Raw genomic sequence first — 24941 nt, 5'->3', positions numbered from 1 at the left:
TTAAATGATCCTGAGAGCTCCGTATTTCTTTCTTTTTTTCTTTCTTAAACCCAGTGGTTCCCAAACTTTTTTGGCCTACCGCCCTCTTTCCAGAAAAAAATATTACTTAGTGCCCCCCTGGAATTAATTTTTTTTATTTTAATAGCAATTAATAGGAAAGATAAATGAGCCATCACTGCTCCTCTGGATCACTGCAGCACCCACCAGGGGGCGGTGGCGCCCACTTTGGGAATCACTGCTTAAACTCTCACCTTCCATCTTAGAATCAATACTGTGTATTGGTTCCAAGGCAGAAGAGTGGGGGGATGAGAATGATGTTGCTGAGTTGTTCTTCACGTCTAAATACGGGCTCTCACTCAGCCTCCCTGTAACCCAGGGTTCACATAGTTGGGAAGTGTCTGAGACCAGATTTGAACCTAGGATGTCCCCATCTCTAGGCTTGGATCTCAAGTGGTATTTCTAAATCTCTTCCCCCTCCCCCAACTCTCCTGAAAAAGGAACCTTTGACAAAGGAGAGAAAAGGCTCTTCCCTCTTAATTCACCATTCCCATTTGGCAATTGTGAGCTTTCGAACATGAGTTACCTGTCAGTTTGGATTGAGGTTGGCACACTGAGGAGTTTGAGGACAGGTCTCCCAAAGCACTGCCCTTCTGAGGTCTAATTGTTTCCCAAAGGCCACTGTTGCTGACGAGTCCCGAGTCTGCTGACCTGCAGAGTTCTGCAGAGATCCCCAGAGGATGAGGCTGGGAAGTACGGTGAGGGGTGTGCAGGCAGTGGGGAGAACCGACTTCAGCAAGGTTGCCAGACAATGGGGCTGTCATGGCAGGAGTGGGAGGACTGATATCTGAACAGAAAAAATACATTTATAAAAATAAAATAAAACAAGGCAAAGAAAAGGGGAAAGATGGGGCCAGAGGGGAGGTCAGTAGGAAGATGGTTGGATATTGCTATAGGAAATGAATGGAGACCAAAGTGGGATATTCAAGGATTCAGTGACCTCTGCACCAGGTGACATGTATACCAAAGATCAGTCAGGTAGGAGATTCATTCCCCCCCTCCCCACACTCCACCCCATTCCACAGCAGAGAATTAAGAAATGACTTTGGCTAGAGTGCTGCTGACAGTTGTAGCTTTTACATCAGGGACAAGAATTGCCGGAGTCTGAGGTAGTGAGAAGGTGGGGAGAGGGCTCCCATGCTCCATGCTCTTGAAAGCTTGAGATTTGGGATGTGTTCCAGTGGGCTTAGTATGAAAGTCCTAGGACTTCCGAATTCATTCATGAACCCTGGGACGAGAGGGCAGAGCCTGGCACAGTAGCCATCTGGCTAATTTTTCAAAGTCCTGCTCTGGCTGTGGGAGAAGGCAGAGGACATAAAGTGTAACCTGGAGAATGAAGCTACTGGGCTGTTCTTCACTTCCAAGTATGGGCTCTTACTCAGCCTCTAAATATGGGCTCATTTCTACCCAGAGGCTCCAGGTGAGCAGTGAGCGGAGCCACGTGTTTCACAAGGAACATAATGAGCCACTATTAAAGCAGACATCATTCAGCTCTGATATAAAGAATTCAAGCTTCAGGGACTTCTTACATTGGGTGGGAAGTTGGACTAGAGGACCTCTAAGTGTCCTCTGATGTGGCCCTTCCCATTGTCCTGTGTGACATCTCCCTTGGCAGAAAAGCCAAGCTGGGGAGGCTGGACCTCAGGGAACATTCAGGTGACTCTGCTTCCTTCCAGGCAGCCATCAAGGCCACAAACATTTAAGCACTTACTGTTCTCAGAGGGTTCAATGAACTTTCCTTTTGATCCTCAATCACCATTTATCCCAATGCCATAGTCATGGAAAGTCTGAATGTATCAGTAAGAGCATTCCCCTCTTGCCATAAACCATTTGTTACTCTGCCTGGGAATTTAAGACGGATGCCATTGTTTCTGCCCTCAGCCCACTCAGGATCCTTAGAGGGCTCAGCGAGCTTCCCTTTTGGTCCTCAATAACCATTCCATCCCACTTTTACAGTTCCTTCTTTTCCATGATTTAAAGAATACCCAATCAGTGTTCTTTAGGGTCTCTGGGAATAGGAGGGTAGAAGGGGATAAGGCAAAGATCAAAATTAAAGGCAGTGAACAGACTTTTCAACCACAATCATGGAAACATCTGAATATATTAGTAAGAGCACTTGTTATGTACATGTATCCCACCCGTCCCTTGCCAGAAAGCTCCGAGCACATACAAACATTCATGTGCCTTAAGGACTTATTGACACCCAAACAGATGAGTCTCTGTGAACACTGCACATCAAGTCTTCAATGATCAGAGAAGCTGCCATGCAAACCACAATGTTAAGCATATATGATTTCTGGAGAGGAGAAAGAGCCACACTGAGCAACAGTCATTCTTACAGGACAATGCACCCAAAGGCAAAATGAGAGTTCATTATGTCTGCTTCTGTGGCAATCTGGTACTAATGCTCTAGCCCAGTGATTCCCAAAGTGGGCGCTACCACCCCCTGGTGGGTGCTGCAGCGATCCAGAGAGGCGGTGATAGCCACAAGTGCATTTATCTTTCCTATTGGTTGCTATTAAATAAAAAAAAAATTAATTTCCGGGGGCTAAGTAATATTTTTTCTGGAAAGGGGGTAGTAGGCCAAAAAAGTTTGGGAACCACTGCTCCAGCCCAAAGAGACTAGAAAACAAGTGGTTCAAAGAGTAGGTGCCAAACATTCTTCCTGTTTAGCCCAAGGTAGGAATGTCTACCTCCTCTTCAGGCTTCCTTCCTTACAGGGCTGTGTCAGGGTGTCCCCTTTTCATTTTTCATCTTTTCATTTGGATCAGGCCAAGCTAACCAGGAGTGAAAAAGAACTGGAGAAGGAAGAAAAGAGTGGAGATGAAAGGACCAGATAACTCTGACCCTTCCAGTTCCAAGATTATATGATTCTATGAAAGTTGGGAGAGTCTATTCAATTTGGGTATGAGAAGAGATGGTTTTCTAGCAATTCTCACTTCTAGATCCTCTGCTTCCACACCTGTATTTGGCACCTTTCTCTAGTCTTAAGAAAGAGGGGAAATTACATAGCATCTCTGGAAGGGGGCTGTAGAAATTGCCTCATTCAAATTTCATACCCTGGGTGGAATTGTACTTCCAGGTGTGGCAGAGGAATGCTTCTCCTATACTTCATTATTTTCTTGGAAAGAAATTTCATAATCTCTGTCTCTTCTGGGAAAAATGTCTTTGCTCAGCTGGGTTTCAAACTACCAGGCTATGCTGGCTAGCTTGGGTTACTTGAGTCCTTCATGTTCCACTGAGCTTTTATTAGTTGTCTACCAACTGCCCAAAATGGGCTATTGTAGAGAGTTAGCTATGTAGCCTCATCCTGAGAACAAACTTGAAAAACAGCAGGGGATAAAATCCAAGTGTGGCTGATTCTACACACATCCAGGCTGGCCCATTCGCCTTTTCATGATCACTCATTTGGAGCCTAGGCTGTGGATGCTGGGGAAAAGGTTTCTCTGACACTGACTGGGTCTTTCACTCAGTAACTTGTAGCCCCATCACTCCGACCCCACCCCCTGGGTTTGTCACAGGTAGTATTTTCAAGTCCATTTAGTTTCTTCCTAGAGAAAATGCTCCCAGAGTCAGAAACATTCATGGCTCTGCCCATGGGGTAAAGAGGGTTGTTTTGTTTGTTTTAAAAATTGTTTTGGCTATAGATGGTCCCATAAAATAGACCTCTCAAAGAGAATTAATTCAATGCAGATACCAAAGACATCTCCTGAAAGATAAGTAGCCAGAGATCTAGGGAGTGTGTATATAGAACCCTGTGAAATAAAGGAACTATCCTAGGGGGAAAACTAGATGACTCAGTAGATTGAGAGCTAGGCTTAGAGGCAAGAGGTCCTGAGTCTGACTCTGGTCTCAAAACACTTCTTAGCTGTGTGACCCTGCACAACCCACTGAGCCCTCACTGCCTCGCCCTTAAGCCTTTCCATCTTGGAACCAATACACAGTATTGATTCCAAGATAGAAGAGTTTATTTTAAGAAAAGGTGGGGGGGGGGGAACCATTCTAGAAGGTACAATATATAGTATTTCACCCCACAAATCCCACACCCCATTCTTCTGGCCTCTGAAGATCTGTCATTCACCTGGTCGGTAGGAGATCAGACCAGACCAATCATTATCAGCTTCTATGGTGGGGGAAAAGAAGAGTTGCCCTCTGCTTCTTAGTTTGTCTCCCTGCCATTCTCAAGATAAGACTACACTGCTAATAGGCATTTTGCAGTTAGGGAGGTTGGTATAACCCTGAAGGGGCCGTAAGTAGCCTGCTTCTCCCCGTCATCCCCAGAGTCTCATCTGAAGATTCCACAGCCCAAACCAAGTCAGAAGGAAGCAAAGTCTTCCCTGTTGCATTCGATTCCTTGTTGGACTTCAGTTTATATACAACTCTGGTCAACAGACCGTGCCTAATGCCTCAGGAATACCCTTTGCGTACAATGCACACGCACACACGCACATTCAGCCAACTGCAGTTGAATGAATTTCTCAATGTACCAAGCAAGCAGAGTCGCCCCCAGCAAGCTTCTGCTTTTCTGCTTCAAAGTCTGCAAATGTATCTTTTTTTTTTAAAGCCACAAGGTTCACTGAAAGCCATGCAGAGCCACATGCCACAGAGAGGAGACAAATCCACTGGGAGTCTCTCACTTTCTCCCAACTGCTTCTGTAGCATCTGCAACTCCTGTTGAGCCTCTGCCAAGGAGAACACCGATGTCCCACAGCAGCCAAGGAGGGGAGGGGCAGAAGGGTGAGGGGGGCCAAAAGGCAGAAAGATGGAGGGGGCCGAGGAAAGTGGAGGCTGGCGAAGGCCAACCGGCTTGGGCATGGAGTTAAAATAAAGGCCTGGAAACAAACAAAGATAAAACAGAGATGGAGAGAAAGGGAGGAAAACCATTAGAGGGAGAGTATGAGAACAAATGGAGACAGACAGAGGGAAATAGAAAGGAAGAGAGGGAGAGAAAGAGGAGAGAAAGAAGAGAGAGAGAAAGAGGAAAGAGTAGAGAGAGAGAGAGAGAGAGAGAGAGAGAGAGAGAGAGAGAGAGGATGACCACTTCCAGACAACTGTAGAATAAGGCATGGCATTTTCTGAAAAGGCAAAAAGTGACTTCTCACCTCCTGGGAAGCCCATCACTTTCCTGGCTTTCCTCTTCTTCCCCCACAGAACTTCCTTTTGACATGTAGCCTGGGTTACCATGAAATCAAGGGTCTGGCTTGATAAAAGCAAGACGATCCTTCCCTAACATCTATCTGAAGCAGGGAGGCAGCACTCCAGGATCTGTTCACAGGAGAGTGCTTGCTAAATAAATCCCAAGTTGAAAAGGTAGTGAATGGAAAAAGGGATGGATTTGGAGTCAGAGGAGGTGAATGTATATGCATCCCAAAGCTGTTATTTACTACCAATGGCAACCCAAGCAAGTCGTTTGGATGGGGTTCTCAATTCCCTTAGCTGTAGGATGAGGCGGTTTGAACAAGATAGGGAATCTCTATGGTCCTTTCCATCTGTACATGCTATGATCCTCAAAGTCCCGTGTCCCTAAACCCTGCGATACGCCATTTTTATGTCATCCAAAATGCCAGTACTACTCTTACCAAACATTCAATAAGGAAATATTCAAGTACTAAGATTGAAGTCTTGGTGTCCTAATTTTTCCTGTTTTATCTTTACAGGTCCCATAGCACTGAAGAGTTCCTTGAACACAGTAAGGGGGTTTAATATATCTATACATTCTAAAGCCCTTCTTTTCTGACTTGATATCAATTTTAAGACAGAAGAACAGCAAGGGCTAGGCAATGGGGATTAAGTGACTTGCCCAGGGTCATAAAGCTAGGAAGCATCTGAGGCCAGATTTGAACCCAGGTCCTCCAAACTCCAGGCCTGACACTCTATACACTGTGCTATCTAGCTGTCCCATTAATATTTGATTTAATTGATCTGACCTGAAAGAAGTCCAGTACCCTGCTGCTTAAGAGTAATGAAGTTCTGGGCTTCCTGTTACTCCTGTAGGAGTAATAATCTCCTACAGACACAGCCACTGCAGTCCTCTTGCCTAAAGGGAAACTTTTTTTCCTTTTCAAATGAAAGACAGACAGACTTGCAGGGTGGGGTAGGAAGTAAACTGACTAAATTCTTGGGGAACTGCAAAAGTCAAATCCCATTATGGAAATAGGAATGTGAAAAATAACTCAAATTTACATAGTACTTTAACGTTTACAAAGTGCTTTCTTTCCAAGATTTATCATCTTCATTTTACATGGGAGAAAATTAAGATACACAAAAGGTAGGTAATCTGACCAAGATCACATAACTAGTGTCAGAGTGAAGACTTGAACTCAGATCTGTCTCTAAGAACACTCTTCTTTTTCAGGCCAACACATCAGCTTCCCAGAATGAATGGAAACTACAAAGCTAAGGATGAGAAAAGCTAAGAGGTGAAACCAAAGTTTCCTCTTTCCCCCACTATCTATAGGTCTCTGGTTGAACTAAGAACTTTCTAAATGTTTAGATCAATGATGTAAGTTCAAGTTTCAGTGGTCTAGTAACCAAGAACATCAAATTCAAATAATGAATAAAGTAGCTGTTTTCAACTCTCTGGGGCTCAGGGTCCTCATGAAAAATATAAGTGAGATAGGGGGCAGCTGGGTGGCTCAGTGGATTGAGAGCCAGGCCTAGAGATAGGAGGGTCCAGGGTTCAAATCTGGCCTCAGATGCTTCCTAGTTGTGTGACCCTGAGCAAGTTACTTAACCCCCCTTGCCTAGCCCTTATCCTCTTGGAGCCAATATACAGTACTGATTCTAAGATGGAGGGTAAGGGGGTGTGTGTGTGTGTGTGTGAATACCTATCTAAAGAAAACAATTTAACAATGAGGCACATATCACCACTATAACCCAAAAAAGAAATAGGGAGGTCAAAATAAATGCTATAAAAAATGCCATTAACAGAGAAGTCTCAGTGTAACAATAAGACCTCAAAATCTAAACAAATAAATGTCCTTCATTTTCTGTAAAATTAACTCAACATTCCAATACAGCCATAGAATTATGGCTATCCCTTGGAATTTTCCATAAAAAGATTTAACCCATGTGAACCCTTAACCATCCAACAAGAGGGAGAAAGGCAAATTCGAACAGGTACAACTGGGGCAAGGATCGATTTTTTGATGTCCTGCTTGCCCCTTTAGGTGGCTGCTGTCCTATACCTGTATGGACCGGTGCATACCTGTATGTGCCTGGCTGGCCTCCTTGGGGGGTTTCTGAGAAGATGGCATGGTTGCGGGGATGCTGCTGGATTCCTTCTTAGCCCCATGGGATGTAGTGGTAGAGGATGGGTTAGATGAAGGAGCTGCACTTTTACCCGAATGATGGATGGAGTCTACAAAACCCATGAGTGAAAGAGAAGTTTTCATGTTATACAGAGCAGTGCAATTTTGACTGTTTTCCCAGGAAATACCAGGGCCGGAGTTTCACTCATAGTGAACAGAGCAAACCAATCTGATAGATTCATATCCACGGACTTGGAAGTAGAACCTATATTTGGAAGGGAGATGCTTCAATGGAGAAGCTGTCCCATGTGAAATGATAATCTCAGGCCAAGAGCCCTTAGTGATGGTCATTCCAAAAAGCAGTGAGAGAGGCTGTTGAAAGCTTTGGGTGATAAAACATACCTGGGGAGCAAATTGTTTGGGAACTATTAATAGCAAGGTTGCACCCACACAGGTGAGATGGAAATTCACTACTTAAGGAGAGTATAATGATGAAAGGATCAATGTAATTGCTAGTTTTTGATATGAGGGTGAGGCCATGCCATGCCTCTGCCATATGAGCATGGTATGATATTCTGTGTTGTTGCTACCAGTTATGATAATTAATTTACAACGATCCAGACACACTACTGCCTCTCAACAGCAACCAACTCCACTACCTTACTACCACCCTGGTGAGTCATAGTATGCATTTAAAAGATGGTAGCAGGATTTTGAGGTGAACTTTGTGAACAGAGAACACAGCAATATGGAACATGAGCCTGAAACTCAACAGAACCATGCTTGTTTGATGATGAGCAGCTCAGTGATCACTATAATTCCCTCTGTAAAACCCAAAGCATTGAGGTTTACCTGGGAGGTTAGGCGAAGCTTTGACTGCACAGTCATCTTCATACTGGGTATACTCGCTGGCCGCATCCATGTCCGAGCTGGCTTCCATGTCCTCCGACAGGAAAGAGGTGCTGCTGGGAGATCGATGGGAGTCTGAGAGGGCATGGCTGCTGGAGGGAGTTAGGGATCTAGCGTTGAGTTTGTCCTGCAGGGCTTCAATCACTTTCTCCTTTTCTTGTAGTTCTTTGCTAAGCCTGGTGACAAGGGAACAAAGAAGATGAAAGCATAGTCATCTGCAACCTACCATTGCTGTAGTGGAGTGATATTTTACCATCTGGGAGAATTTGGACCAAGCAACCAATTTCTGTGGGTCTGAGTGTCCTTGCTGTAGAATGAGAGTTATTGAGCAAGATCATTTCTAGGGATCTTTCCAACTCTAAATCTAAGATAAGTGCTTCTTTTCAAGACTCTATCATGTGTCTTCATTGTCTAAAATCTCCACTGGGGTTGATGCGGACATGATTGGGGATGTAGACTGGAAACGACCACACCAATGCAACTATCAATAATATGTAAATAAGTCTTGATTGATGACACATGTTAAAACCAGTGGAAATGCAAGTTGGCTATGGGGGTGAGGAGTTTGAGGGGGTGAAGGGGAAAATAAAAACACGAATCATGTAACCATGGAAAATTTTTCTAAAAATATAAAAAATTCTATTAAAATAAATAAATAAAATCTTCTGGAGTCCGACACCTGGTTGGTTGATCCTAAAGTCTGACCTATGCTAGGTTACTAACCTTGGAAAATTAACGGGCAAATGAAAACAAATATGATGATGTCAAAATAAAGAAGGGAAAAAAGACAAGCTTTCTACATAAAGGAAAATGCCTTTATGAAGAATAGACTTTTTAGGTTTTTTTGGTTACCATTTTTTAATATATATAACATCATATGTAACATATCATACATACAATTTATTATAAATATGCAATAAATTATAATATGCTAATCCAAGAGAAAAATATTCTCACATTAGCTATGTCCAAAAATCTATGTCTCATTCTTTCTTTTTCCCCCTTCTTCCTCCCCAGGAAGGCAGGTAAGATGATACAGGTTGTAAACATTTCATATGATTTCTCATTTCAGTCATTTTTAATTACTGTAGGAAAAAGAATCCCTTTCCATTCTCTCTTATGACCCTCTCATCTGTTTACTTCAGGAATGGAGGTTCTCCAGTGACATCCCATCTTTCAAAAGTAGTTTAAATTTACCTGAGGGCCAGTAGCTCATGACTTGATTGATCATCCATCTTCCCTCGATCCTCTGGAAACAAAATCCAGATTGGTCTAATTAGAAATGGAAAAAGTTCACCCTCTACATGCAAGTAAATAATGGGGGCTAGTTGGAGTCGTCTTTCACATCAGTATATCTTCAGTTTTACTATGGGGTTTTGGTTATGTATGAGTGTATTCTTACCACAATGACACAGAATTGGAAGTGTTTTGCATGACAAAAAATGAAAAAAAAATAATGGGGGACTACTTGGAAGAAGAGATTCCCCCCTAGCCTGGATGGGGACTGGAGGTGCTCATCTCCCAACACACATTCATTCTCCTTCCAATGTTTGATGGTCTTAAGGAGAGCAGACCAAGTATATTTTCAGAAGATTGTTCCAGTAGGCAGTTTCAACAGGATGAGAGGTTACTTCTTGCTTCCTTTTCAACTCTAAAGGACTAGGTAGCAAACAAAATATTTGCTGGTTTTCAGAGCCTGGAAAGGCAGAGACTGCTGTTCTCTGTTTTCCTTCTTCTCTTCCTTGCACTCTCTGTACTCTCCCATTCCCCACTTTTCTGGAATACTTAGAAAACTTCCAGTTTCCCAGTCAATCGGATGAGACCCCATCTTTCCCAATAACACCTAGCTTTTGAACCGAGCTGCTCAGATTATTGGAGGGATGGCTTAGGATTCTCACCTATTTAAGATAAGGAATAGTGAGAGTTTAGTATAATGATTCACCAAATCCAAGGGATGGCCTCTCTAAGGACCAGTTTGGATTCATTCCTCCCACATCCTGAAGATCATTGTGTTTGAGGCTTTGGTTACATCCCTTCTTGTATCCCCTTTCTCCTGTATCCTTGTATCACTTCCCCTGTGTCCCTTTATAGATGTCAGCTGCACTGATTTTAGAGGCATCAGGCATTGTCCTTGTTTGGGGAGGGAGTAACCTAGTAACCTTCCTTTGATGTCTGTCTCTACACCCCAAGTATCTCAAGTTAAACCATGTAAACTTTCTTGTGTGAGTTAAAACATGCCAAATAAAAGCCTGGTGGCTTGGAATCGCTCTAGTTTAGTTCTTCTGCAAACATCCAGATGATGTTTACATACCTAATTGTAAATTTTGGGTTAAGTATGCATTTCTGAGTTTCTAAACTTTTTTCTGTGTCATCTACAAAAATCCTCCAAATTTCTCATTTAATTTCGTATGCTAATCTGTGATATAATGAAACTTTGAAGGGGAAAGTAGAGATGTGGAAGGGATAACTGTAATTATATTATACTTTACTATTTGTACTATTTATAAAAATAGGGTGGCATCCTCCCTCTACTCTTTTAGAAAATATAAACTCCTTGAGGGCAAGGCTTATTAGATCATTCTTATAATCTTTGTTCCCTACATATATAACACAGTGCCTTGCTCATGGTAGAGTTCATAAATGTTTGTTGAGCTGAATTGAGGAACTAAGCTTTGATGGCATTTATATCCCCCTCCTCTCCCCAAATCTTCCCTAGCATTGTGCCTCTCTCCTGCTCCTCCCTCCATCATCTGACCACTCCTAGAGGACCTGGATCATTGCTCTCCATGCCACATGCTAAACATGTTCACCCTGGAAGCTCTCTCTAGGCCCCTGGATACTGGACTACATTAGAAGGTTATTACTCTGCCCCTTCCAGCTTCTCTCTGGTTGACTGGTTCCTCCTAGAACTTCCATCTTAAAGAGGAAACTCCAGCATTCCTTTGCAGGCTTCACTCCTAACTCTATCCACAGGACTTTTTCTACCATTTCCCCTTCTCTCTTCCATTTCCTACGTCTGTACCCTTTTCTTCAGCTCCCTTTTTAAGGGCTATCTTCACCCATTGGGACGGTAAGCTCCTCAAGGGGCAGGGACTGTGTTTTCCCTTGTGTTTGTATAATGAACTCTGTTTCTGGCACATTACTAAATGCTTGCCTTGCTCTAATTGGCTGAGCCTTTTCTCCCAGTTGGCTCCCTTGGTCACTCATATAGGAACATAGCAGAACCAGGTACCAAAAAAAAAAAAAATGCCTATCAAGGAGACACATCTACACTGGGATGGGGTGGGATGAAGTGGACTAAGTAGCTCTTGTAGAGGCCCATGGGATGACTTACTGGTGTTGAGCTTGTTGGTGAGTCTTTCTGCTAATTGGCTGCCCTGAGCTAGCTGCTCCCGGAAGCTTTGTCCCAGGTAGTAGTCAATGTCTGTGCCTCGAAGCAGGTCCTCAAAAGATTTAATGATGTCCCTGAGGTGCTGGGTGAGGATGTGGCACACACCTCTCCCTTCCCGAATCTTCTGGCGCAGGTGTGACAGCTCTCGGGCCTGAGCCTGGATCAAGGAGTCATATTTCCTGATGTCCAAGAGAAGGAGAATGGAGAACAAAAGTGAAAAGAGACTTTTTTGCTATTTCTAGGGACTCTGGGAGACAGTTTGACAGCTCCCATGGGGAGCCCCCCGTTCTTTCTGAGACTGAATTTTGTGAAAAGGAAAGTTCCCAAGCAAACTGATTCTCACTAGACCATTGGGTAGGCTCACCCTCAAAGGGAAGGTGCCCCTCTCAGATGCCTCCTAACAGTGACCAAGCACCCTATATTCTCATATTAAGTAGGGGTTGGGGAGAGGAGGCACAGAGACTCCCTTTACACTGAAGGCTAACTTACTTCCTAGCTGTGTGACTGGGCAAGTCACTTAACCCCCATTGCCTTTCCCTTACCATTCGTCTGCCTTGGAACCAACACTTAGTATTGATTCTAAGACAGAAGGTAAGGCTTAAAAAAATACTAACTTATACAGGTTTACAAGAACACTTTCCCCACAACAATCCTGTGTGATAAATAGTACAAGTTTTATTTTTATTTTATATCTTTATTTTTTTAAATAAAATTTTATTAGTTTTATTTTTATCTTATAGATAAGGAAATTGAGGCTTTATAAGGGAAAATGACTTGCTTTAGTCATACTAAGCTACTAAATGCCTGAGGTAAGATTGAAACTCTGACTTCCCAAATCTAAGTCCACTGCTCTATCCATTATACTTTATTAAACCAGTTTTTATAAATATATATGTATAAAGTATGTGTATAAACATGTATAAAAGTATATATTACATATGTGTATATATATAAATTATATATCATATGTATACATATACAAACTTATGTTATATAATATGGGTACATATAAAATTATATAGTATATAATATATATGTATATATAAAAATCATACATTATATAATATATAAATAATGATATTAATATAAATTCTATTAATACATTAAAATAGGAATAATTATAATATGTAAATTAATTTTACTGATTTAATAAAGTATAATTTTATGTGCGTATATCTATTTTTTGAGCAAAATAGATATATTTTGAGCAATATATATGTATGTATATATATGCCTTACAAAGAACTTCCCTTGTTAGGATGTCAAGAAACAGTATGTTGTAGAAGGAGATAAAATGATGAACTTGGAGTTGGGAAGATCTGAATTAAAATTCTTCTTTGCTGTATGACCCTAGGCAATTTACTCAACCCTATGACTCAGTGTCCATATCTGTAAAATGAGCAGCTTAGATTTAATGGCTTCTAAGGCTCCTTCTAGTTCTCAATCTATGATTCTATATGTAAAAATGCCTCCTCATTTAACCATCTTTCTGTTCCCACAAAGAGATCCTGGTTTCCCTCTCTATTGGAATTTTAAAAGGAGCATGAATGGATTTTAATCGCCTTATCTCTCCCCAGTTATATATACTCTCTATCACACCCCATAGGTAAATACTGGGTTTTAGAGTGAATGAATATAAAATTACATAAAGAACAATAGTGTTATGTGTGGGGAAGAAAGGGATGATAGCTAGCATGGCCCTAGGGATTCATGGATAGACATTCTGAGAGGTCCCTCTTGGAAGGTGAATGAGTCAAAGGCCATTTAGCCAATATTTATTAAGTTCCTACTACTTCCAAGGCCTAGAACTTACATTCCACTGAAAGAAGATGGAATTGTCATAGGATGAAAATGAATAGAAATCAATAGCTAATACTGAAATGTTTTGCATGACTTCATGTGTACAACCTAGCGTATTGCTTGCATCCTTGATGGATGGGGAAGGAGTGGGAGGGAGGAAAAAAATTTGGAAATCAAATTTTTAAGGAATATAAATTTCTTCCCATGTAATTGAAAAATATCTAATGATATAAATATAAATATATTTTTTTAAAAAGCAAAAGAACAAAAGCATGAGTCTATGGGCCAGCAAGAAGTTATTTAGTGGTGAGCAAGATCCCTCTTCATCCCTCCCCTATACGTCAAAAACTTCTTTGGGTAGGTACTAACCCACCCATATAATCTCAGAGAGTATTGCAGTGAAGAGAACAGTTGGCTGGAATCAGATGACCTGGGTTCTAAATCCCAGGCCCTTCCCTTTCTGTCAAATGAGGAAGCAGTTGGATGAGATGACCTCTGAAGTCCTTTACAGCTCTAACTCTATAATTGCATTTATAACTCAATATAACTTCAATCTCAGCTTCCCTCTGGCTCTGCCCACCTGAAATTGCTTTTCCTCTTACCCTGGCCAGGTAGCTGATCTTAGCTCTTCTGCCAGCTTTCCTTCAACCTGGGATTTGGGAAGCTGGGCCTCCAACAGGGACACCCTCTGGATGAGTTTCTCCAGATCTTTTCTGGCCTGCATCTCAGGTGGGCAGAAGACCCCCATCCCATCAGACTGCCACCCTTCATCCTCATCCGTGAGGCTGTGGGATGGGGAGGATGTGAGATCACCATCCCTCAGCTTCATTTTTCGGGGTCTCTCCAGGCTAGAGGCATAGTCGCTGGTGACAGAGAAAGATCGCACTCGGCACTTGAGATTCTGGATGACCTTGTCTGAATTCTGCAGCCTCGCCTTCAGGTCTCGGATGTGTTGCTGGAGGACGGCAATGTCCTCTGATTTTCCATATTCCAAGAAATCCATCTGTTTTCCCAATGGCCGCTTTAGAGGGGAACTCGTCAGTGCTGACCCCAGAAAATTGTACTGAGAGTGTAGCCCCTCATTGAGTCTGGCCTCGCTGAAGACATCATGTTCTTCGCATTCTGTGAAAGACAAAAGAGGGTGAGTACCTTGATATGTGGAAAGATTTAATGAGTATCTGATGATAACAGTGATAATCATTTATACTTATATAACATTTTATGGTCTATAAAAATAAAGAAAACTCCCCCCCTCCCTTCATGAGTTCAGATCTGATCTCAGAAATTAGCTTTGTGGCCCTGGGCAAGTTACTTAACCCTGTTATTTGCCTCAGTTTCCCCATTTATAAAATGAGCTGGAGAAGGAAAGGACAAGCCATTCCAGTATCTTTAAAAATAAATAAAAAGTATAATAAGTAAAAATAAAATTTGCCCAATTTACCCACAACAACCCTATGCCATAAGCCTAAACTAAAATAGAGATTTTCCTGGGCAAGATCATTTGGTGGATTGGGAAGAGACAGAGACTCTGGGGACAAGTCAAGACCAATACTTGCTGCTATTGCCACTGGAATGATAGTCAGGAAAGGAGTCCGAGAGAGAGGTGTAATGACAAGGGAATCCTGAAATGGGTTTCAGCAGAGAGTGTTGGCTTCAGATGAACTGAGCTCAAATTCTACCTGTTACTGACTACCTATAAGGCTTTAATCAAGCCACATAACTACCCTGGTTTCGGTTTCCTTAACTATACAAGGAAGGGGTCAGATTATCAATCAACCAACCAACCAACAAGCATTTTTATCATATTCTAGGCACGATGCTAAAGCTCTGGAAGGGCTAAGAAAAAGCCAACAGCCTCTGCCCTCATGGTACTTCCACTCCAGTAGGTGAGAAGACATATATAGAATATGGATTCAGAGAACACAGAGTCATAGAGGGAAAGGTATAAGCCACTGGTGGCAAGTCACTTGACCTAAGTCTCAGTTTTCTCATGAACCGAAGGGTTGGGTTGTTTTCAACCAACCAATCAATCAATCGCTCACCAAGGATTTATTAAGTCCTTGTACTTACAAAGAGTTTAGTACTGTGCTGGGCTCTAGAAAGAAAAAGAAAAAGCCAAGACAGTTCATGCCCTTAAGGAACTCCCATTCTAGTGAGTGAGAAAAGATTTCTATAAATCAAAGCATGCAATATTATATTTTTGCTCTTGTATGATGATCAATTGTGATAAATTTAGCTACTCTTAGCAATACAACGATCCAGAATAATTCTGAAGGTCTTAGGACAAAGAATGCTCTCCCCCTCCAGGGAAAGAACTGTTGGAGTCGGATGTAGATCAAAGCATTTGATTTTTCACTTTAGTTTATTTGAGTTTTTATTTTGGTGTTTTTGTTTTCTATGACTATTCCCTTACAACAATGACCAATATGGAGGTATGTTGTGCATGATAATATATGTACAACCCAGATCAAATTGCTTGCCATCTCAGAGAGGGGGGAGGGAAAAGAGGGAAGGAGACAATTTGGATCTTATAATTTCAGAAAACATATGTTGAAAATTGTAGTTAGGAAGATAAAGTATCACTGAATAAAAATTTTTTAAGTATTAGATTATTATAAAAGAAAATAAAAGGCTGAATGCTGACCAAAAGGTACCATATTTAACTTTTTTCATTTTTTGTTTGAAATCCCTTCCACAAAATGACTAATATAGAAAAATGTTTGCATGGTTGATATATCAGATTGCTTACTCTCTTAGGGGAGGGTAGGAGGGAAGAAGAGAATTTGGAACTCAAAATTTGACCACCAAGATGTTAAAATTATTTTATATGTAATTAAAAGAGATAAAATGTTACTTAAAAAGTGAGAAAATTAAAGGTAGTCTTAGAAGGGAAAGAATTAATAGCTAATGAGAAGGGAAAGGCCTCCTATAGAAGTGGTACCCAGGGGACAAAAAGCCAGAGGAAAGAGCATTCTAGGATGGGAGACAGTTCCATGTAAGGCACAGAGATGAAAGATGAAGAATTTTGTGTGTGAGGAACTACACATGTATGGGCTGTAGAGTATATGGGTGTAGAGGAGAGGAAAGAGAGAGCTATGTGAATGGGACAGGCTAGTTAGTTCAGTGGACTGAGAATCAGGCTTAGAGTCTGGAAGGTCTGATTTCAAATTTGGCCTCAGATACTTTCTAGCCATGTAACCTTGGGTAAGTCACTTGACACCAATTATCTACCCTTTCCTGCTCTTCTGTCTTGGAATCAATACTTGAACTGATTCTGAGACAGAAAGTAAGAATGAGGGGAGGGAGGCAAGGAGGGATAGAGAAAGGAAGAGGGGGAGAGAGAGAGAGAGAGAGAGACAGAGAGAGAGACAGAGAGAGAGAGACAGAGAGAGAGAGACAGANAGAGAGAGACAGAGAGAGAGACAGAGAGAGAGAGACAGAGAGAGAGAGACAGAGACTTTTTAAATATGTTGATTAGCTTTGATGACATTTTTTCCCCCTTACTTGAATTTTTAGTTTTTGGTCATACGTGATGGCTCTCTGGGAGTGGGAAAAGAGAGAAGGGATACATTGGAAAATGTAGGTGATGTAAAAACAGAAGATATTCACATCATTTATCTTTACAAAAAGAAAGGAGGGTGTGATGGGAGCCTTACTATTTGTTAGTTTTTTATATTCCTACCATCAAGGTTTTCATGCTGCCAATGAGAAAGACCCAAAATACCCAACCAATTGATTTTCCTAGAATCAAAATAAAATAACAGACAGTGATTAACATAAAGGAACTTTTGAGACTTTGAAACAATTTGGATTATAGAGGTTTTGATTCCTGGCTAACCATTTATCCTGCTGTTCTTAGGAAAGTCTAAAAATATGTCTTGTCAGCAATGTCCCTGTCCCACATTAAGATCTACCTCCCTTCAAGGAGAAAGTATGGTAGTGTGGCCTTAGAATCAGTCTGACACTAGCTGGTGACCCTGGCCAAGTCACTTTACCTCTTAACCTGAGTTTGCTCAGATGTAAAATAGGGATAATAATGCTTATAACTGCATACTTCCAAAGTCATAACTAGGAGGGGCCAATTGGCTTTGGCCCCAAAAGAACGGGATTTCGGGAGCTAAGGAATACAGGGGCAAGAGAATGTTTCTTTCCAAAGTGGTTCATGGTGCAAGAGAAAGAATGAAGCCTGCATAGAGAAGGAAAACCACTCAGATATTGGCAGCCTGTGGAAGAGCAAGGGAATAAGCATTTATTTAGCACCTACCTACTATGTGTCAGGCACTATCCTAGGCACTTTTACAAATATCTCATTTGATCCTCACAACAACTCTTGTGATGTAGGTGCCATTTTATAATTGAGGAAACTTGGACAGAGGTTAAATGACATGCTAAGGGTTATACAGATAATAAGTGTCAGAGGCCAGATTTGAACTCGGGTCTTCCTGACTCCAGGACTGTCACTCTATTCACTGTGCCACCAGCTGCCTTTTTTTTTTTTTAAACCTTCCATCTTAGAATCAATACCATGAACTGGTTCTAAGACAGAAGGGTGGTAAGGGCTAGGCAGTTGGGGTTAAGCAACTTGCTCAGAGTCACACAGGTAGGAAGTGTCTGAGGCCAGATTTGAACCCAGGTCTTCCCATCACTAGGGCTGGCTCTCAATCCACGGAGCTACCTAGCTGCCCCCATGCTTCTTTTAAATTTTCTTTGAGGAGAAGATTATCAGGTCATGGACTTAGAGCTGGATGTTCCCTTAAATACCTTGTCTTCTCGTGCCCTACTTCACCATAGCTAGATAGAGATGATCATATCCTTGATATGCCAGAACCCACAAATGTGCCACTTCCACATTCAAGAACTTTGAATTTCCCTTATCTAATCATAGTCTCTTATTTATGCTTTACTCCTCTTTGGCCTCATCATGTCCTTCAACCCCTCAGTCCCTCAGGAATCTCCCAGACTGTTATATTCATAATCTGGGAAGTGATGGATGCCACCTTGAATGACAGGGAAGGCAGTTGGAAGACATGGAATGTTCCCAGGTGCCATGAGCCAGGAGCAAACATTGGTTGACCCCATGAGTATAAATATCCCTGACAGCCACTTGGAGAAGGTCTCTCTCTGGGCTCTGGAGATCTCTGGACAGAAGTCTCTGGACTGGGAAATCTGAGTAGGTGGTGAAGGGAGGCAGGGAGGTCTATGAAGAAGAGGGTAGGAATAGATCTAAATATTTCCTGAAAGACTGTGAGAGCTAGTGAATCACCAAACACTGGTAGTGAGGAAGCTGAGAGAATAAGATCACCAACACAGGTGCATCAATAGCATTCCCTATTCTCTGGCTTGGCTATGGCCAGGCTGGGCCAGAGGTAGTGGAGAGAATAAAGCTCCAGCTTCTACTAGATCAATAGCCTCCAGTCCTGATTGCCAACTAGGCATAGATAATAGATTGATAGGGTCTCCAATCCCCAATCCTCGTCCTGTTTATCCTTTCCCTTATTTTAGATAAGGAGAGTTTAATAAGTACCTTCCTGAGTGGTCTTTATATCAAGACCCTTGGGGAGGGAGTCAATGCAGTCAGATATCAAATGTGATCCAAGGCAAATCAAAAGCCCCAGGTTGGACCTGAAAAGGTTACCCATCCATCTAACCTCTCAGGGGTCCTCCCTGGGCAACTGTTAGAGAAAAGGGGAAATTATAACAACTATCAAGGGTGATTGGAGTTGGTGTTCCTCCATCATCTGCAGCTAGGGAGAATACAGATAGATACATTCACATCACTGTATATCTATATCTCCTTAGGACCCCCTTTTAGTTTATAACAGTTTTTGGCGAGCCAGCTAGGAGTAATAAAGACTTAAGGCTAACCAGTCAGAGAAGCTTGGTTGCAGGTAGCAAATTAAGAACTATACTGGATGAAGTGAGAAACCCAGGGGAAAGAATTGGTAACAAAACCAACTCCAGGAAACAGTGTTTTGCCAAAGAGAAAAATGTTACTTTGTTAACGTTGACCCCAGATAGTGTAATGGAGAACCAGAGAGAAACACAGTTTCAAGCTCAAAAGTCTAAGTCAGAAACCCCCATAACATCCATGAGTAAGACAATATCCTGTCTAAACCCTGAAACTCAAAGTTTCAAACCTAGAAATAATGCAGCGGGTCTCCCAGTTTTAAAACGACCAGCCAAAGAAAAATTTCTTAAAGCCAGTGAACACTGCAAACCTCAGAATGTTGAGGGGCTGGAAGAAACAGACACCTTCTCTATGAACACAGATAACATCCAAAATACCTCAAACTTAAAGATAAAACTTCAAGTAGTGATGAAAGGGGAGAAAAACACACCTAACTCTTTCCCTGAAACCATGAGAGGAAACTTACAAAGCCCTACAGTGAGGGGAGAAAATGTTCAATTTCAAACTGTTGTTCAAGAGCAGCTATGTTTGTCAGTTACTGAAGATTCCATTCTAGGCAGAGAAACTCACCAGCAAGGGGGAGGGGCAGAATCAAGCACTCCACAGGAAGTATACATGGGGGCAGCCATTTTATGGGAAGTACCTTCATCTCCAGAATACCGTATATCTCCTAATAGAGAGGCATTAGATTCTGAAACCATTACTGTACAGCCACAAGACCCATCACTCCTGCTCTGGACACATTCTCCTTTCTTAATCTACCATGTCTGTAAGATATCATTCTATTGCTCATCTTCTTTCAAAGTTAAAAACCTTTCAAAAAAAATCTACCTCTTGGTACTTCTCTCATTCTTTCTATTTATTTTTATTTTTAAAATAACACTTCTGTAGTATCAGTTCTAGAAGAGGGACAACTAGGCAGTTGGGGTTATCACACAGCTAAGAAGTGCCTGAGGTCAGATTTGAACCCAAGTCCTCTTGACTCCAAATCTGGCTGTCTATCCACTGTGCTACTTAGCTCTGCCCCATCTCATTCTCTTCTAAACTCTGCAAGTCTGACTTCTTAACTTCATCATTCAGCAGAAATTGCTCTCTTCAAAGTGATCAGTAATCTTTTAATTGCCATGCCTTGCTAATCTGATTAATTGGTATTAATCTTAATCCTTCTTTTAGCCTCTCTGTATCATTTGATTCTTGACCAGCTTCCCTCTTGATGCAAAGACCATTCACTGGGTTTTCATTAGCATTTTCTCTTGGTTCTCTTTCTACTGGTCTCACTGACCTTCTTAGTCTTCTTAATTGGATTTATATCATGCCTAACAATTACATCATGCCTATTAACTAAAGGATGGGTGGAGATTGGAGGTAGGATATCTCTTTGGGCTCTGAGGTCTTCTTTTTACTTCTCTTCTCAGCTCACATGGGGTCAATGATGATCTCTACGAAAATGATCCAAAGAAACAGCTCTCCTGCCCTCCTCTTGCCTCTGAGCTTCAGTCCCATACCACCAACTTGCCTGATGAACATTTCCAACCGGATGCCCCTTAGGCAAATGAAACTCATTCTATCCCACATGCAGAACTCATTATCTTTTCTCCCGAACATATTGTTCTTTGGAACTGCCCTGTTATTACCAAGGATACTATCAAGTTCACAATCTTCAAATCATCCTACACTCCTCTCTTGCCTCACATGTCCAGATAATCCTTTGCCAGATCTCATTATTTTTTTTTCTCTGCAGTGATTTGTTGTATGTATTCTGGACTTTCCACTTCCAGGCATCACCACCCTTCTTCAGTCCTCATTGCCTTTTGCGTGGTCTGTTGTCCTTTTCATTCAGCTCCGTGCCTCAAATCTCTCCCTACTTCATCCATCCTCTGCTCAGCTGTTAAAAGGATTTCTCCTAAAGCCCGTGGTCAGATCTGACCATGTCCCTTTTGAACCACATTCCCCAGCTCAAAATCCAATAGCTTGCAATCATCTCTGGGATCAAATATGAACTCCAAACTTAAGTTTAGCACTTAAAATTTTTACAAACTGTCCCTTCCTATCTTTAAAAAAAAAAAATTTAAACAGGCTCTCTCTCGCTCTCTCTCTCACTCCTCTTCTTCTCTCTGACTCTCTATACACACACAAGATTTCACATCCATAGTCCTTCATATCTGCAGAGGGAACATAATATTCTTCTCTCCTTTCTGTGACCTCCATAAATTCCCTCTGTCCATAACCATTTCACATTATTGAGCTGATTGGCGAAGGAAGAAGGCAACTTTGCCAAGGGTTTGAGTGGCAAAGCTGACTTTCATGAAAGATGAGAAGGAGACACCTATTCCTGTACCCATCTTTTTTTTTTCTTTTTTTACCAGGGCTGGTGGTTTCTTCTCGCTCAGCCTCATTCTCACTTCGGCCACATGTCTCGTATCCCAAGTCTTGGAGGTCCACCTGTATCTGCTTGCTGTCCTGTTTCACCCCCGGCTCACCTAGCCAAGAAGAGAGAATGGTTGTGTCTATCATAGTCCCTATACCCCTTTAGTCTTAAAACATCACTGTCATATACTGAGTGGGCATGGCATTTCTGGAGCATGACGCACGGCTTGGACTCTTAAAAAAGAAGCTGGTTCCTGCTCCATCCATCACTGGTGGAGACTCCACTCCCTCGCAGGGTGGTGGAAAGAGTACCAGGCTTGAAACTGGAAGACTTGAGGTTGAATGAAGGCTGTGCCATTTGCTAACTATATGACAGCAGGAAAGTCACTTCACTGCTCTGAATCTCTGTTTTCCTTATCTGAAAAAATGGGTATCTTCTTCCTACTTACACGATCTACCCCATGGAGTTGCTCAAATGAGCTAGCATATACATAAAAAGCATGTTGTAACTGTGTAAGGTGTTTTGGTAATGAGCCCTGTGTTACTGAATGTTCATGTTTACTTCTGCTCAGATCTATATATTTTTCAGCTCCTTGTGTTAACTTTCAGCTCTGAGGATGAATGAGGAGAACTAAATTTAGGATCTGATTGAAAATCTCAAATTATTTAGACCAGCAATCATGATATCAGTTTGTAGAGAACAATACAGTGGATTGGAATATGGGTGAAAAGGAGAAAAACAGTGAGATCAGTTTCCTTTTAGAGAGGAATAGTGTGGCCTAAGGACTTTATCAGAAATCCAAAAGTTTGGATTTGGCTCTAGTTCTGCTTAGAATACAAACCGGATCAAATCACTTCACATCCACTGTGCCTTAGTTTTCCTACCTGCAAAATGAGGGCAAAAATACCCCTTTCCAAACTGTTATGAAATGTAATTGGTAAAGTAAAATCTTTATAAAGCTTTATAAAGCTTTTAAAAATTACCCTTCCCTTTCCACTTTCCAGAAATATGAGAAGGATTGAATTAATTTAAAAGGTTTTTTTAGTCTAAAGCATTTTGAACTCTTCAGAGAGATCTAAGGTATTGTGTTAACATCTAATGAACTGTACATCATCAGGACTTACGAAATAGGACTCGGTATTGCTCTAGCTGACTGGCCTGGACTTGGACTGTAGCTTCTGACACCAGCAGTTTCTCCTGGAGGTCTTGGTAGCGTTGTCTACACTGTTCCAACTGAGAGCGAAGCTGGTGAGTTGGCCCCTGGAGACTAGATTCTGCTGATGGCCCACTGCTGCTGAGTTGGGCTTGGATGTCTACCTGAGAGAGCCAGAAATGAGAAATCATCAATAGGAGACTCACTAAAAGGAATCGTATTTTATCTGGAAAAGAGAAGAGACTTAGCAGGAGCCTACTCACTGTCTTCAAGAACTGTAATGGTAGTTGGTAATATTCAAAAGAGACAATAACACTTGGGAGATTTAGGCTTAAGGTGAAGAAAAACTTTCCAAATAATTAGATCTGTTCGTGAGCTCTCTGAATCTAGTTTTCAAGCACAGCCTGGATGGTTACTCATTACTGTAGCTAGGTCGTATAGTGGAAAGAGCCCTGGACCTGATGTCATAAAGTCCTGAGTTCAAATCTAACCTTAGACAGTTATTATCTGTGTAATTTAGGACAAGATCCTTAACTTCTGCTTGCCTCAGTTTTCTCATCTGTAAAATGGGGTAGTAATAGCACTTAACTCCCAGGGTTGTTGTGAACTTCAAATGAGAATAATTATACCACCTCTCAGCACAGTGCCTGGCACATAGTAGGTGCTATATAAATATTGGCTAATATTATTAGGAGAGGAGAGGGGGAAAGAAAAAGAAAAAGTCAGGCTTAAGGCCAGACAGGACAATTAGTGGGGAGTGGGAGGGTAGCTACTAGAGAACAATGTAGTGATCATTGACTATTACTTCAAGCTTTGGAGGCTACAGGGGACGATGATACTTCCCACTTTGCCAGGCTAAGGACAGCTAAACTGACTCCATGTTCAGGATTCTCTCCCTGAAGCCCACACTTACCTGGTGGCTATCCTTGGGTTGTAAATCAAGGATAGACACAACGTCGAGGGTCTGGGGTCTGGAATAGGACCTCTTTGACACTTCGTCTTCTTGAAGCTGGTCTCCTACAGCCACGGGCTTCCCAGAAGACCAAACAGCTTCGGTCTTTAGCCGGTCGATCTCCTTGGCCAGGTGGATGATGAGCTGTGGATTAAACTTATTGTCTCCTTCTTTGCTGTTCAGTGCTAGTTGTTCTTTGAGGAGGTTAATGATGGTATTGGCATTCCGTAGCTTTCCGTGCAGCTTTCTGACCTCAGCACACAGGCTGTCTTCTTTCTGATCCTGTCTGGCATCCTCCACCAGCCCTTCTTCCTTCTCCTTGTCTTCCTCCATTTCCCATGCTTCAGACATTGCTTCTCCCATCTGCTCCTTTAGCTCAGCATTCTCCAAGCACAGACTCAGCAAGGTATTCCTATGGGATGTACACACAGACACATGGCACCAGGTTCAGCCTGCTGACAACATTTCTGATATTCTCCTCATCAAATAAAATTATGTGATCCAGAAATTTTGTTCTGGAAGGGGCCTAGGATCACTTCCTCTCTTCATGGGGATGAGGAAACCAAGGCTCAGAGGGGTCCACTAACAGCTATGAGTGATGGAGCCAGGACAAGACTACAAAGTCTTCTGATTCTTTTTCAGGTTTTTTCCTACAATGTGCAATTTATTAACTCAGTTCCTGAGGAGCCAAAAACATTTGAACTCTTGCAAATAATTATATTATTTCTCTTGTGGGTCAAAAAGCAAGAATGTTCTTGTTTGGGACAAATTAATTCCCATGAATTTAAGGGGTCTTTTAATAATATATAAGCAGTGTTTTTTCAATAGGATGACAACTGAGGCCAAGGAAAAAATATGTCACAGTAAAATCACAGAACATTCCAAAGAAACCAATTTTTTTCCTAATACATTATGGTTCTTTCTCTTCCATTCAACATTTTATCAAGGAAATGAATAACGAAATTATTTGGACTTAACCTTCTCTGCTTCTTCTATTCTCTAAGGTAGACAGAGACAGAGAGAGGCAGAGGCAGAAAAGGAGAGGGAGGGAGAGAGAAAGAGACAGAGATAGAGAAGGAAAGGGAGGGAAGGGGAAAGGGAGAGAGAGAGAGAGAGAGAGAGAGAGAGAGAGAGAGAGAGAGAGAGAGAGAGA

At 41.8% G+C, this 24941-nt stretch overlaps 1 protein-coding gene across 8 annotated transcripts in view; it reads right to left on the bottom strand.

Moving 5' to 3' along the window:
* LOC123244207 (myomegalin-like) overlaps positions 1–24941 on the bottom strand; it is a 254997-nt gene that overhangs the window by 34667 nt on the left and 195389 nt on the right. For all 8 annotated transcript variants that reach the window (XM_044672538.1, XM_044672537.1, XM_044672539.1 and 5 more), the window contains 10 exons: positions 23750–24200; positions 22808–23000; positions 21679–21795; positions 14010–14529; positions 11551–11786; positions 9414–9465; positions 8160–8392; positions 7265–7417; positions 4695–4889; positions 584–844 (listed from right to left, as the gene is read on the bottom strand). In XM_044672538.1, the coding sequence (XP_044528473.1) occupies positions 584–844; positions 4695–4889; positions 7265–7417; positions 8160–8392; positions 9414–9465; positions 11551–11786; positions 14010–14529; positions 21679–21795; positions 22808–23000; positions 23750–24200 (2411 nt within the window). The remainder of the gene's footprint in view (positions 1–583; positions 845–4694; positions 4890–7264; positions 7418–8159; positions 8393–9413; positions 9466–11550; positions 11787–14009; positions 14530–21678; positions 21796–22807; positions 23001–23749; positions 24201–24941) is intronic.

Source organism: Gracilinanus agilis, chromosome 4 (assembly GCF_016433145.1).
Source record: "Gracilinanus agilis isolate LMUSP501 chromosome 4, AgileGrace, whole genome shotgun sequence".
Taxonomy (NCBI): domain Eukaryota; kingdom Metazoa; phylum Chordata; class Mammalia; order Didelphimorphia; family Didelphidae; genus Gracilinanus; species Gracilinanus agilis.
Note: the sequence above shows the minus strand (reverse complement) of the source record. Positions and strands in the feature narration are given on the sequence as shown.